The 16,232-nt window shown below is 35.7% G+C and overlaps 1 protein-coding gene across 2 annotated transcripts in view; it reads left to right on the top strand.

Annotated features, from left to right (window-relative positions):
• hig (hikaru genki) overlaps positions 1 to 15,732 on the top strand; it is a 60,781-nt gene extending 45,049 nt beyond the window's left edge. For both annotated transcript variants that reach the window (XM_046634962.2, XM_046634960.2), the window contains 2 exons: positions 8,537 to 8,731; positions 13,163 to 15,732. In XM_046634962.2, the coding sequence (XP_046490918.1) occupies positions 8,537 to 8,731; positions 13,163 to 13,368 (401 nt within the window). In that variant the 3' untranslated portion in view covers positions 13,369 to 15,732. The remainder of the gene's footprint in view (positions 1 to 8,536; positions 8,732 to 13,162) is intronic.
• Positions 15,733 to 16,232: the final 500 nt, after the last annotated feature.

The following is a 16,232-nucleotide window of genomic DNA, read 5'->3' as shown; positions in this document are numbered from 1 at the left end:
ATTCGCAGGGGGATGAATTGGGGCGAACTATTTTCCGCGTGTATGTGCGGCATATAAAGATCTTGGCCAATTCAAACTGTACTAGGTATAAACTGAACTGAGCTGAACTAAACTGGAGCTAAACTGTATAAACTGAACTACTAAACTTTGCCGAAGCTGCAGCTGCTGTCACTGGAGTTGGACAACTTGGAAACTCTAATGAACTCAATTTGACGAGTTGATCGTAAGAAGTGCGCAAGTGCGTTTATATCGACGGATTTATGCAACGTTAGAATTTACGGTAGCGTCGGAAATCTGGATTGGCATGTTAAATCTCAACGCTCACTTTTATTTCTTTTATTCACTCTCATTCCATTACGAAACAAGCGGCTTCGGACACTGCAGGTTCCAAGTTCATAAAGAAAAAAAAAATAACAATACCCAATTCGAATTTCGATTATAAATTTAGATTCGTGATTAACGATTTTAAAGTCCTCGGATACAATAATCCATGAAAATATGACGATTTTTTTTTTAAATTTCAAACAACTATAATGGGTCAAATTTTTGAACTCTGACCTTGGATTCGTTATCGGCGACCCAAAAAACCTCTGCCTACCAATTTATATCAAAATCGAAATATTTTTAGATTTTTTTCCACCACATTGGATCGTGATTTTGGATTTCGCAATATGACTTCAGATTTGTGATCAGCTATCCAACAAATCGACGAATACCAATTTTCATCAAAATCCAAATGTTTTTAGTTGTTTTTCAGCTTATTGAATACGCCAAATTTAAATTTAGAAAATCTGACTCAAAAAAACTCACAACACCAATTTTTATTCAAATCTATTAATCTAGTCTCAAGATATCGTCATTTTATTTGATTTTTTGAAATTTTGTCATTCAAATAATTCAAAAAGTTCCGAACCAATCGAAACTAAAATATAATCAGTTCTAAGTTTCGACAAGCCGCTTCGAATGAGACCAAAATCATTGAAATCCGGTAACCCGTTCTCGAAATATCGTCCAACAAAAAAATTAATCACATACGTGATGCGTACACACACACAGACTTCCATTTGAAGATGATTGGTGGCGATTTTCTAAACTTCCAAACGTGGAGATCTAGCGAAAACTCAACTTTTCATTTCCAGGGTGATTACAGTAACTTCTTTTTTTCTGTTAAAGCAGAGAAACGCAGAGAAAGTTAAAAAGGAAGCGTAGATACGAAAAAGTTGTCGGGTCCAACTTAAATAATCGCGATCCCTGATTTCGACTGTGAAAGCACAAAGTTTGTCAGTTTTTGAGAGATGAGATTGTCTTACGATTTGAAAAACGAAAAACTACGATTGGGTAAAATCGTTACATTTTATCTACAATTCAACTAGTATTTTCATTTTCTGTTGGCACGTGAAAATTACAGAACGGTATGATTTTAATTCAAAGTAATTACAAAATTAACTTGTTTACATCAATATCAACGGTTTTTCTTTCGTTTCTTTTTACATTAAAACAATATTGTTTCAATAAAATTCACAATTTTTATCGCGTTGAAATTTTTCACTCTCTGACAGATGGCACTCGAATTGGGCAAAAAAATTTAATCTAAAATTATATTGAAATTTTGCAAGTTGTTTTAAAATGCTTGAAAAACTGAAAATGGCGGATTAGACAGCTATGCGCTACGTTTTGAGCAATCTTCTCCCCTCAGCTGGGATAAAAAATAAAAAAATTCCGGGTTTCTTTGTCCTTGGTTGACGAGGACGAAAATCTCATGTCTCATATGTCAACCGTCTACTTTCACTGGAGTAAAATCAGACCAGACTGCTTACTTCTATAAGTGACTATACAATGCCAGGATGCAGTAAAAGCTGGGTGGAAGCCGACTATCATCACTTAACATCGCGTAACCGGGGAGTTTTTGAAATTTTTTTTTTTTACTTTTTGCTCTCCTCTTTCCCTTCTTTCATTCCACTCGCCTCCCTTTTGCTTTTCCTATCTCCGGTTCTTCTTGAACACCGAAATGCTGAGGTAATCCGGAAAGCGAGAACGGGATCCGGACTGTCGTACACTTGAGCAAACCGGAGCAAAAGGGTGGTGAAAAGGGGGGAAAAGGGAAAGAGAGAGGAGACTGCTGAAAGTTTTCAGCGCTTATTTCTACCGGTTGTAAAGGATTCCCCGACTCGTGTAACTCGGATGTATTTTCCTATGTTAAGGGGGTGTATAATACGAGTAGAAGGCTGACAAGGTAAATGAATTTTCAGAATTTATTTCTCGACAATCAGTTATTCAATTCAATTGGGGTTTATTTTGTTCAAAAGTATGCAGATCAAGATTCATTTGCACATTTTTAACTTTCCGTTTCTCTCTTTTCAGAGAAAAAAGGAAGTTACTTTAATCACCCCGAAAATGAAAAGTTGTGTTTTCAATTGATCTCCACGTTTCAAGGTCTGGAGAATCACCTCTGACCATTTTCGCACGGACATTTGGCCGTGTGTATGTATGTACGTATATATGTGGATGTGATCAAGGTTTTTTGTCCGACGATATCTCGAGAACGAGTTACCGGATTTCAATGATTTTCGTCTCAGACGAAGCTACTTCTCCAAACTTAGAACTGATTAGATTTTGTCTTTGATCGGTGCAGAACTTTTTTAATTATTTGAATAACAAAATTTCAAAAAATCAAATAAAATGACGATATCTTGAGAATGGATTAATGGATCTGAATAAAAATTGGTGTTGTGAGTTTTTTCGAGTCAGATTTTCTATATTTAAATTTGGCGTATTCAATAAGCGGAAATAAGAAAACTAAAAACATTTGGATATTGATGAAAATTGGTACTCGTCGGTTTGTTGGGCGGCTGATTACGAATCTGAAGTTAGATTGCGAAATCCAAAACGACGATCCAATATGGTGGAAAAATATCTAAAAATATTTTGATTTTGGTAGAAATTGGTAGGCAGAGGTTTTCTGGGTCACCGATGACGAATCCAAGGTCAGAGTTCCAAAATTTGAAATGTTGGATCCATTATAGTGGTTCAAAATAAAAAATATCATCATATTTCCATGTAATATAGTATTCGAGGGCTTCAAAATCGTTGATCACATATTTGAATTTGTACTTCAAAATTCGAATTCGTTTTTTTTTTCTTTGTGAACTTGGAACCTGCAGTGTGAGAATGGAAAGTTCGAGTGCTAGCTCATAGTCAGTCTAAAACCGCTTGTTTTGATCAGCATCAATGAATCGGAAATGTCGTTATTCAAACTCGTCGTTCATATGAGAAAACTGTCGTCAAATTCGAAATTGAGTTTAAATAGGTTTCGTTATTGAGCCAGCGTCTAGCTGCTGTTTGTATTATTATATGCGATTCTGTAGGCGAGACCTGAAACATGAAGTTCTCATTCATTTCCGGCGAAGTTGATTACTGCGAAGCACTGTTAAGCCACCGCATAGCTTGTATCGAGTATCTTTTACAAGTTTCCAAAAAGCTTTCCAACAGCACCATGCGAACTACTCTCGACTAAGGAGGGAAACTTCATCCAATTATGTAAATTTCTATTCGATTAATGTACACACATCTACGCACAAGAATTATTTTTGCATTTCTCAAGATATTGATATTGAGTTTATGTAGTAAATCCTGAAATTATAGTACTTCACACAATATTTCATGTGATAGATTCGTATGACTCAAACAGAAACAGTGCAAAATTTAAAGTTGACATATCGTTTTCGATGAATCGAAAAGATTTATTTAAGACGTACTTTTTGTGAATACAAGTCATAAAAAACCACGAACTATTTAAAATTACATTTACATGTAATTCTGGTAAATTTTTTTTCCAAGAACAGATATTTTTTCACTCTTAGATTTTTTCAATTCCATTATTTGTGTACGTAAGTTGTGGGAGGTTTACTTGTTTGGATTCTCGTGCTGATATGAACTATCACGATATCACATTCCGATATAAATTCTTTGTTCACATCCAGAGAAAAGATCTGTTAGTATACGAACCTATGACGATAGAATTTATTTGGTCCAAACAAAGATTTATTGGGCTGAGATAAATTTTAATCGAATAAAATAAAGTTTTCTCGCCCACACCTGGTGAATTATTTCATAGGCTGACATTCAAATCAATTTTTTTTTTTTTCAATCATTCCAGAATAATATTATTATTGCATCGCTTCTGCTTTCAATTTGATATTTTAGGAAGATGACTAAGATATGCGAAGTTAAAATTGCGGAAAAAATTCTCTGGTATCATCACAATACGTAATCAGATATTGAATTTTTTCCATCAAGACAATTTGAAGTACCGGATCTATCAATCAATGGAATTTGGGACCAAAATCGAGCTTCATTCTTTAAAAGAAAAAAAAAAAGAAACATTGATTTGGACGATTTATCAAATTTCGGCGGGGATGCCAAATTCCATATCATTTTGAATCTATAATTCCCATCGTAAAAGACGAACGTTTTCTCGAATTAACAAATTATCTGGACTCAGCAATTCCGTTTTTCAACACGGCTAAATATGGAACGTGTGGAAATTGGTAAGAAGTATAAGCTGAAGTGCATCGTTAAAAATATCCTTTCAATTGCATCTCCAATTCGAGTGAAAAAAAAAAACAACAGCCTGCCTCAGTGGGTAATTCAGTTTCCCATGAATCAGGACTGCAAAGTCAACCTCATCAGGAAATACGAAGCCTTATACACTCAAAAAGCACGAATGAACTATGTCACTGGAAAATTGGAAGAATACCTCCTCAAAGATTCCATCACGTCGCAGTTATTTTTTGACCAAATTTAACTTCAATTTGTACTTCTAATCACTTACCGTGTTTCTTTTTATTCTTTTTCTTAAAAACTAGTCACCATGGGGCATAAATTATTTACATATTCTGGAGATTTATGAAGAGTAACTCATACAGCTGCCCGCTCAACTGTGAAAGAAGAAACTTTTCCGCACGAGACGTATTCGCAACTTCGTTATATACTTCACACTTTCAGTGCATCCATAAAGCTGGAACTGTGCACTTTGCAAGCTGTACCTTCACAGTTGAAAGCTGCGCACTTATACGTCTAATGAAATTAAGGAGAACAAATTCTGGAATTTTAGATTTTATGGTTCACGTAAAATCTCGACGTACGTACTATTAAAAATTTTTATTTGGTATGAAGTCTTTACCCTCGTTCATTGCACAAAAGAGAAAATTCGAAAAGCTGGCGAGAATAAATTTACCTCATCGCGCTCTGATTAAGCGGGACGAAATTTTATAAGAGAAACAATATTTGAACGAAATCACATCGAACTTTGCACAAAATTTGATACATAAGTATGAGAATACTACATAGAGAGAGAAACGGGCGATGTATTAGATTTAGAGCGAGTACTTACCGACGGTAAGTAAGTTACCGATCGTACGAGTTCTGAATAATGAGCAAGTTTAAGAGTTACGGGAGTATTATTAATCATGACGGTTTCAGAATGATGGAATTAGCGCACGTCTCCTTTAATGTTGTTCTGAGGGACTAATGCGGGATTACTTCGTAAAAGGCCTGCAGCTCTCGCATCTCGACCGACTCTATCTCGATTTCACAACGTAAATTATTAGCTTCCAGCGTGTTTGCTGACGCCTGCAAGCTCGCGAAAGGTTGATGAATTAAGCTGGGCTGCTTTATCATATGTGCTATACGTATTATATTTATTCACCGAAAATTTATCTGTCGAGTTATTTATCGTGGCAGTGATTTTTATACACGCGAGTCACAACCCTCTGAGAATTTTTTCAAGCTGCCACTATTCCAACTGTCAAAATATCAAATCAAATTGTCACCCGCATGGACATTCAGAACAAAAAATTCACCTTATTCGGGATCAGGTTAAAAATGAAAATGATTATGCGCTGAAATAATCTGAATCTAAGGAAATAGGAGATCAACCTGTGATTCGGTATTAAAAAATACTAAATAGTAAATGTTGATCAAATACGTATAATAAAGCATATTTCAACATGTGTATTCATGAATAAGATGAATATTTATTTCAAGATATTTTAAAGTCAGCAAGGTCAATACTTGTAATAAAGCAGACTTGGAGTTTTAAGATAAACGAAATATAAATAATGAAATTGCAGTGAAACAATGTTTAAAAAAAGAATCAAGAATGAATAAAGATGTGAACGAAGAAACTTATTCCACGATTATTCATCCGGTAGTAAAATCGTATAACCTGCAATTTGTGGAAATAATATGTACAAGAAAACCCTTGCGGTACAATTCAACCGTCTGATTGTATAAAATTTCAATAATCCGAGGATTATTCCACGTCGCTTTTGCCCGATCGATTACAAAACAACCTCTCCAATTAGGGCGAGCTGCGCTTGAAGCTTTTTTGTTACTGCATTGGTGAGTTCTTTCCCTCTCACATCATGGTCATCGTTTGTACATTTTATATTTGTTAAAAAAGATTATACTTTCATGCGCAGGACGCTCTCAATCAGTAAAATCGCAACGTCAAAGGAGCTTTTGCCTGTCGAGTATTTTCTCTTTTCCTTCTTCAACTTCGCTTCCCTTGTAAAGTAACCGTAATCATGTACAGAGAGTTTTCAAGCAAACGCCGCATCATGTTGGGTTGCCTACTACCAAAGTAAACAAATATCGGTAATGCAGACCTAACGAGTTATCGGTAAGTAGTTCATTCAAAGTCCTCGTGAGTGAGCTGGACGTGACCGTGTTGCTAAGTTGTGTGGATTTGATCGAGCAATTATTTCGCTGTTTATAACCTATGTTGAAGCGTTCAGTGATCGTGTTCCGGAGTCACGTTAAAATGATCGTACAACTGTACTCGACTAAAGTGATAATGACTCGGTAGGTCTGTTTTACCGATATTTGTTCCTCTTAGCGGTAGGCAACCCGACATACTGTGCCGTTTACTTGGAAAGAACTGTGATTCGGTACGTCGGCGTGTGTATGTTGTATTGGGATGGTCCTTAACAGTGTTGTTTTTGAATATTTATGGTCCCAGGGGGCTTAAACGCTTTCAAATTGCTTAGAAGAATTCCCTCAAAGTTATTGCTCTCCATGTTAAATCTAAGATAGTACGCTTTGTGGTCGAAGTATTTTATGAAAAGAACAAGATTTTTTTCTTTAACTCAGAATATACTTTATTGCAGGAGAATGATGTTTCAAAAAAACTGCAACTACGAAGTTTTAGTATACATTAGCACTGCTGTCTGAACAAAATACGCGTCATTATACCAGGCAATCTAAACGAATTGCTCTTCTTCTAAATAACAAGAAAGTCAGACTTCGAGGGTGTGCGCTGCAATTCGTCGATATTACATGATATGATGACGTGTATTTTTTTTTTTCATGTAGTAGCATCAATGATCACTAAGACCTCGCTGTTATAGATTTTTTTAAACATCATTATTCTTACAATAAAATCTATACTGTGAATGTGTCCGAAACACGTTTATTTTAAATAATCTGACAAAATTAGGCGATTGTTTTCGAATTATTCAAAATTGATTTGGGACGTGGTCCGGAAAAAATTCGTCAAAACCCTGTATAAGGACCACCTCAATGTTACATATAGCGGGAAAGTTCGGTGCGTCAAAAGCTCCCGTCGTCGGCTCAATCTTAATCGTACTAAATCCAGTCGTCGAAGCTTATCTTTGTGTTAAACGGAATCCAGTACATTTAACACGGCGCTGCTGAGCTTCGCCTCCAACATTTTCATCCCTGAATGTAAGATCCTTTATCTACTTCCGCCTCTGAAACTATGGAGATTTTCTACGTGTTGAATGTAGCTCGTGGATGAGTATAAACTTTATGTGACTTAAGCTTTTTTCGGAGGGGAATTAACAGCTTGAAATTTTTAAGTCCCTGCAAGCGTCCAATTCGTTTCAATTTTTGTTTTGAGAGAAAAATTAGAAAAAATCGTTAAATCACATAAAACTCCATAAAATGTAGTATAAAATCAAATCGAATCCGAATTCTTCGACGCTTCATTGAATATCCAAACTTCTTTGATTGACGTGAAATTTTATCGATCAATTATGTTTTATAAAATAAGTATCTTGCCTGTTTGAATGTATTTTATGATGAAGAGAAATTCAATATAGAAAATATTTTGATAATAAATTTCATCATACACATTTTAACGATCAAATCGCAAAGTGGCAAAGCAACGTCTTTTTACTCTATAAAACAAATTACGATATTGTTTTAAATTAGTCCGAAAAAAATGTTTGAAAAACAGTAATTTTTAAAGTTATTTGAATTGATGCATACAATTAGTCTAAACGAACCGGAAAATATTTGTTTCGTTAAAATTTATAAATGCTTTTAAATCTGGATATCGAAGTCAACATGTTAAACACGATGGGGAAAAATTGTCAAATGTCAAGAATATTTATGCGATATTCAAAAATCTGCATAAACAAAACGTCTTCAAATCGCACGAAAACAAATTTTTCTGCGTTTCTAAGGCCTGAGACTTCGTTATAAAACTGTTTGCGCTCCTTTTTGTTTACAGAAATCACCTGCCCACTACCAACGTCCCCAAAAAGTGGACATATAGTCGAACACAAGCGGAGTACGAAAAAGCGAAATCTTCGATACAAAGTTGGCGCCCTGGTCCAGTTCGCTTGTCAGCCTGGTCATCAGCTGGTCGGTGAATCTTCCGCGATCTGCACCGAAGGTGGAAGCTGGTCGCACCCAACGCCGATATGTAAGAAATTTTTAACGTGGTATGTTTTCGGGTTTCAGTTTTTTTTTTTTTTTTTTTTTTTTTCTATTTTGCGGACTTTCAAAACATTGGTGAGTTAGTAAAAACGAGCCGTGATCGAATCGAATCAAACAGTGAAATTTGATTCAAATATTTCAAATAATTCTAGTGTTTTGAATAGTTTGAATTAGACCGATCATTGACTCAAATAGTTTAAATTATTCGAGTTGTTCGGTTTAAATTCCAGAATCTAAATTTTCTTGAGTTTCTTTTCAAAATACTTGCAACTAAAAATTCAATCGAAGACAGAAACTTGAATGGAAATTGTAAAAATTAACAGGTAAATTTTAAGTAAAGCGATAAGAAAATTCGAACGACTGATAAATTTCGGAAATATGAGAATCTGCAAAATAAGAATCAACAAACAAATAAATACCGCGTGGATGAATAACTGCATATTTGAGGTTTCGTTTGAATTATTCAGATATATTGTCACAGGTATGTAAATTTTCTTTTAAAGAGAAATCAAAGGTACGAAGATTATGCAACCGAATAATTCGGGAGATATGAAATTATGCGAACTCGAATCGGTCTGCTAAAAAAATTTAAACTATTCGAAGACCCGAATCGCTCGAAAAAATTTAATTGTTCGAAGAATAATTATTTCTGATTTTGAATTACTTGCACACCCGAAGACCAAAAACTACCTATCACAAGTCATATTTTTCTCCTGTTTATCTTGTGGGCGAAAGAGAAAAATAGACAACGATAAGGAAAGAGTACGAATTTTCCGTGAAAAATATTCCTCGCTGCGAATCTGACGGCCGGCATGAAACGCCCGATATTTCAAGACTTCTTGTTCCGGAAACAGCATTTCCGCTGCAGAACAACGGAGCTGTAAGCGAACTGTGGTCGGTCGTAACGTGATTTTAAAAGTTTCGCTTTCCGATCCTTGCATGGAATGTTTATATTACAGTGGCTGGTGATCGAGGAACTGTTGGAGGGTGAATGAAAAGCGAGCGTGTACATTTCTCCTTTATTTTTCGCGAGAAGTTTGACGTCGTTGTTGTTTTTTTCTTTTTTTACAACTTTCGTGGTTTTTTTTTTTTTTTTTTTTTTAAACACTGCACAGTGCTCTATTCATCCCTGTCTAAAAACACGCCGCATGGAAAACTTCCAACTGCGAAATGCAAATTACTCACCGGCCGGAGTATCGGCGTAACCAAAAACTTTTTATTATCGCTCTTTACTTTATTCTACGGCTCTTTTTTCCTTCCCGATTGGCGAACCACGCTTAACGACTGCAGGAGCCGTCAATCTTTGTTCCAATTTATGATGAAAAATAATTTTTTCAGAGTAAAAGTTTTTGAATTCACAAATCCCGTGCGAAGAATACGAAGGACGGTTGAAATTAACGTGGCAATCAAAAATGGCATGGTCCGTGTTTTCGTTGGAAATGTGCATTCGATGCAATTCTAATAATATTAGTCGATACTCCGCGACTGTGATTACTGCTTCTAACAACAGCCATTTAAACAAAAAAAGTTCATATCACGAAATTTTACGCAAGAGCTGTTAAATTGTCTGGGAAATGGCTTGAAATATATTTCTCCGAAAATATGTTTCTTCTTCGTTTGAATTTTCACTTGTCTAACAATTAATATGTACCTGAATGTATGGGCCGTGGCTTTTTTTCAATTTGTGGTCATTTTTATTCAACGCTAAATATTTTGCAACTTGCAGCTGTCGCAACGTTGTTTGGCATTGCAAATGTGTTATAACTTCGACCGAACCAACTTTGCCCTATTTTCTCGAGTAAACGCATGCAGTGCCACTTTTTATATAAAATTTTTCAATCATTTTCATAAGTCCTTTCTCACATACGAGGATCCAGTAAATCTACATAAATTTAACGTAGTTGTTTTATTACGATCGAACCTACGGCTCACTTTTGTTTTTCAACTACTGACAGTAAATATGACTTTATTGTATCTATGATCGTGCCATGTTGTATTATTGAGCATAAGTTTGAGGCAATGGAAGAAGCTCAATCATGGATTGAACTGAATTAATCTGATGCAGTATTCAGCATCGTCTTATTACAGTCTTTAATTTTGGGTGAAATGAAATACAAAGTGCATTTGTATTGTATTTGAGGATTTTCTGTACCACAAGTTTCAAGAATACCATTTCATTTTCTAATATCTTTCCAACAAAATTTAGTTCCACATTTGCGCATCGCTTCGTAGATGTGCATTTGCTTGCACAGATTGGTTGGACTCCTAGACATTTAGAAAAAAATCTATAGTTGTACTAAGTTCTTCTAATAGAGCTTTTTCATACAAGTACAGCTATGACTCCGAATTTTTTATTTCGTCCCTAAATCTTTATTTTTTGTGTTCATTCTTTATTTTTGCGAAAAAATTCAGTACTTGGCCGTAAGGATTGATTTCAATATTTTCTGTAGGTGATGGTATTTCTGTTGGTATTTATTAAGGTGTTATTATTTAAATGGCTTCTAGCTGCAGAGTAAAGTTTTTTTCATCAATTTCCACTTTAATGTACTTCGTGCTATATTTTTCCACTCGAGGTGCCTTTGGGGGATTTCATTAGTTTTTGTAGACTTTAATAACTTCGATACGCAGGGAATTTTTTCGTGAAAAAATAACGGTGACCTTGTGATGGTTTCATCTCAGCATCTAGTTTAGGTAGACTTACCCTTGAATTAGTTCATGACGATGAACGTCATTCTCCTGCACTATCTTACACAAATTAAATAAGTATCCAGAAATTTTTCTCAGCGCTGTAACTAAAACGGTTCTCTCTCCGAACACGGAGGTTTCAAAATGTTTGCCAAAAATCTTATTGCTCACTTTGCATGTTCAAAGATTTGCGTGCCTTGTGTCTCGAAAGATTCTCTTCGCAAGTTCGATCTTATTTTTCGAATGAGGATAGTTTTGTTACCACTTACTGGAAGCATTTAAGTTCATAATGAACTACTCTTTACATTGCATGGAAAATAATAATTTGACTGCACAAACCTCTGAATTTACAATATAAATTCTATTACGCGTGCCTCAAAATTATCAATTCACATACTGCTACAATTTTTGTATTTCAAGTCCTGTAATTGTCCCATTACGTAGTAATTAGTAAGTGGAAAAATAAAAATATATCTTGAAAAGCAAACTGTTCTGCATTACACACATTTTCTTACGTCGAAATATAAATATTCACCAGTCGGTTATACTTGTATTACGGACAAACTAAAAATGAAATGAATTTTCTAATCCTGTCTGATGAGTAAATCTTTTCTCACGTAAGGTCAACGTGATAAATTTCTCACATGCACGTTTTAGATCGTGCTTTTGTTTCATGACAACGATTGATTCAACAACTTAGCTCTCATAGCCTTAAATGTGCGAGCATCATTGTTTAAGAAAGCGAAACTACTCGTTAGACGAAAATTCTAAAGTGAACTGACCATTTCGACGAGATCCGGAATTAATAAATTATATACATCTCGGCTCTCCTTTTACTACTTACAAATAAAAGCTTTTCGAACCTGCATTCTAGATACAATGCTCGAATATCGCAGTTGATCGTAAAAAGGGAGAAAATTCTCACCATATGTTTCATTCGCGACAAAGAGACTACGTTGGCTTCTTTTTTTCTCTCTCTCTCTTTTTTTTAATCTACCTAGTGCGAGACTTTATTGACAATGAGTCTCTTGATACGACTAATCGCAATTTTACTAATCAATAATTCGAGTTCAGTTATAATTATATGAAGTGACGTGAGGCCATTTCAGTTCGTTGCAAGTCATTCGGTCACCTATATTAACGGGTTATACCCAATCAGAGAACCGAAAAAGCGTTTTTTTCAAGGATTCTTCACGAAGAGACATTCAAATTTATTAATATACAAATTTATATACATATTGGGGTAACATTGAACTTTATTCTGATATTTATTATTCATAATAATAATGATTTCTAAAGCTGCTATGGCCGATCTCCGGGAACACATCTAAAAAATTTCGCCTTCATTTGTTCATGAAATAAAAAATATTTATCGACGAGAAAAAACCTTACGTTAAGGACGAAAAAATATATTCACAAAGCTTGTGCAAAAATTTGAGACCGATCGGTTCAGCCGTTTCCGAGAAATCTTGCTCACCGACTTTGGAAATATAGTTTCAAGACCAATGCGTTCAAAGTTTCAAAAGCAAAATTTTAATACGCTCCGGGGCGTCTTTGCTAATGTTCGCGTAACTTGGAGAATATTTGTCGGATCGACGTGAAATTTTCTGCGTATATACTTGAATGTATGCACGTTACGAAAATGAAGTTAAAAAAAAAATAAAAAACAAGTTCAAATAATCCTGGACCGATCGAACTTGCAAAGTCAAAACCTTGATGTCGGATGTTTCAGGCAAGGTGAGATGTCCGTATCCTGGGGATCCACCGCACGGCAGAATCGCTCCATTGAAGTTCTGGTACGAGCCTGGCGACAATATCCAGGTGACGTGTTCACCGGGCTACGTAACACCTTTGGAACCAGTGAAGAGGCCCACATGCCGAGAGAACGGCATTTGGAGTGGTCCCCCGCCCCCGTGTCGATCCTACAAAGACGTTTAAAAATTAAAGCTCGACTCGAGTCCGATGACGTTCCAAAATTGCGTTCCCTCACCTTGTCTCGTTCCATCGCGTCTCCTGTTTCTGAGAGGCGAGGCGCGCGAGGTTTGAGTACACGTTACAACACACGCGCATACGTGAATACATACATAAATACATACATGCTAGTCGTGAGGAAATCGGTTTGATTTCATGTTTCGCGCGACCTTTAAGCCCCCGAATACCGCCCAACAACAGTCCAAAAGCATTCCTCGCAGGGAACATCTACCTATATGTATATATATACACACATACGTATATATGTACATGCGATTCGAACTTCGAATCGTTCGTGGGTCCGCTACCACGTGTTCCTCTCTGTAAGGCGATTCCGTTCTCTGGCCGAAAAAAAAGGAAATAGAAAAGGAAAAATGCAAGAAAAGAAAAAGACAAAAAGAAAATGAAACTAACAAAACATCGACGACATTTTATACATACCTAGACACATATACCGAGTAAGCTTATTTTATTTTTTATACATCGTGTAATGTATTGTAAATTTATCTCCGGAGACTTGAGACGAGAGTGGATCATCCCCGTCATCAATGAGACTAATTTGTCACGCGCGATTTATGAGATTCGTTCAACGGTAAGGCCGAAATACGAGGGAGTTAAAACGCACGAACACGATATGATTACCCATCGTTGGGTATACTATACATATAAATAGTATGTGAGGTATTCCATGCCAACTGAGAGGAAATTTTCCCTGACCCCCGCCAACTTGCTTCATTATTTTTTATATGATTCTACAACCTAAAAAAAGCGCTCACCATTTTTTTCAGATTTTTCGTCCCAACCATTCTTTTTAAAAAAACGTTACAAACCCTTTTATGGTCCTAAAAAAAACTCCATTTTTTATTTTTTTACAAAAATTAAAATAATTTCTAGGTCCCAAAACAAACATTTTGAGCCATAGTTCAGAGGGGTGAATCGATTTTTTGTATTTTTTAAATATTTTTTTTTAGGAATAATTTTTCTTATTTTGTATGTATACAAAACATATGTTATGTTTCTAACATTTTTTAAAAAAGAATGGTTGGGACGAAAAATCTGAAAAAAATGGTGAGTGCTTTTTGTAGGTTGTAGAATCATATAAAAAATAGTGAAGCAAATTGGCGGGGGTCAGGGAAAATGCCCTTTCAGTTGGCATGGAATACCTCATATATTATAGTGGTTCTGAGCAACAACAATCATATAAACAATTAGACGTGCGAAGATATTTGTTGGGAGGTGAGCTACACGCACCGCGACAGTATCGGGTGACTTGAAACCGAACTGCGCATGCGCCAAATCACGTGATTCGATCGGTAGATTTCTCATAAACTCGTCAAATTGCCCAACTTACTCAGTCGCAACGAGACGCTAGCCGTCAAAATTCCCAGGCAACTCGAGGTTTATGTTGCGTCGCGAATTTGAGACGGCCAGAATGTAACGGGCTACGTTTGAGTCAACATAACCTCGGCGTCCAGCGTTGCCAACTTATCGGACAAGTATTTCTTTAAATGGCGTGAAAACAATTCTTTACGTTGCACTGCAATAATTCTTGATATAAGTATCTTATATTCTGAATTGTAAGTACAAAAGTGTATTTGGAACTTTTGTTTGTGTGAAATATTTTTATTTTTAATATTTACGAACCATTAACTTGTCAAGAAGTGCGTTCGCAAATCATTTTTTCTCACGAATCTCACGATTGATTGATTTTAGTCTGTTGTTTCGATTTCACAGACCAGTTTTAGAGATTTCGCTGTCAGTCTTGAAATTTCGTCTGAGATCATTAGATTTTCTTCAGATTTCGGCCTTAAAAGACATGTTTTTTTCAGAAGAAAGGAAGCTTTTTTTTTTTTTTTTTGTTTGAACGGACTAAAATTTCTATAGGTTTGGCAACACTGCCTCGGTCCGTTTGCGCGTATTAATAATTCGCGTGAAGTTACTCGTTGTCTCACAGTTGGTCAGACTGTCTAAGCAAACGAAAACATTGCGCATGCGCAATTGGATGTCAATTTTCCTGCGGCTGTCGCGCTACGTAAAATTGGGTGAAAGACTCGACGTATCGCAATTTTATATCGTACACGGAGAAATTTCATATAATTGTGAAGCATTCAAGCTAGAACGCGTAAAATCCAACTGTAGTAAAGTGGAGCGGAGACGGTGAGTCGCGTGAGTTGCGCCGTGTTTGCAGGGAAATATTAATTAAGCAACCCTGTAGCCATAGCTCGCATGTGTAAATATAATTCCAGTGTGGTGTTATAGTTGTATAAATAAGGGTTAGTCCTATAAGTCCAGCCTTTACTACAGGCCTATATATATATATATATATATATATATATATATATATATATATATATATATATAATGATATATATAGTTTACACCCCGTCGTTGTTAATCATACATATATGCCATGCGGTACCCGTTAGAATCCCTTCAATAACGGGTAGTTATATGACGCGGCAGTGTATGGTATATCGAATCAACGACGCGGAATACCCTTAGATCGTTTCTTTTCACATTGATGTATAATAAAGCTAACGTTTATTCTTTAACAATGCGTTATTGTGTTTCTTGTGTCTCAGGAATATACCCTTGCAGAAAAGTACACTGTAAAAAAAAAAAAAAAAAAAAAAATGCGATGCGGACTTCTGTGGTATATCTTTTAGTGTCAATCCAACGATACGTGGTGCCAATCTAATACTAATTATCCTAAATCTAACACTATCTGACGTTCAAGTTCTGAATTGACCTAATTTTAACACCCTCAATTTTTTACACTATAAACTCGTATAATTCACTTCGTGAAGTATAACAATTGGTAAGAATACAAC

The sequence above is a fragment of the Neodiprion pinetum genome, chromosome 7, assembly GCF_021155775.2.
Source record: "Neodiprion pinetum isolate iyNeoPine1 chromosome 7, iyNeoPine1.2, whole genome shotgun sequence".
NCBI lineage: Eukaryota > Metazoa > Arthropoda > Insecta > Hymenoptera > Diprionidae > Neodiprion > Neodiprion pinetum.
This window is presented reverse-complemented; position numbering and strand designations above follow the sequence as displayed.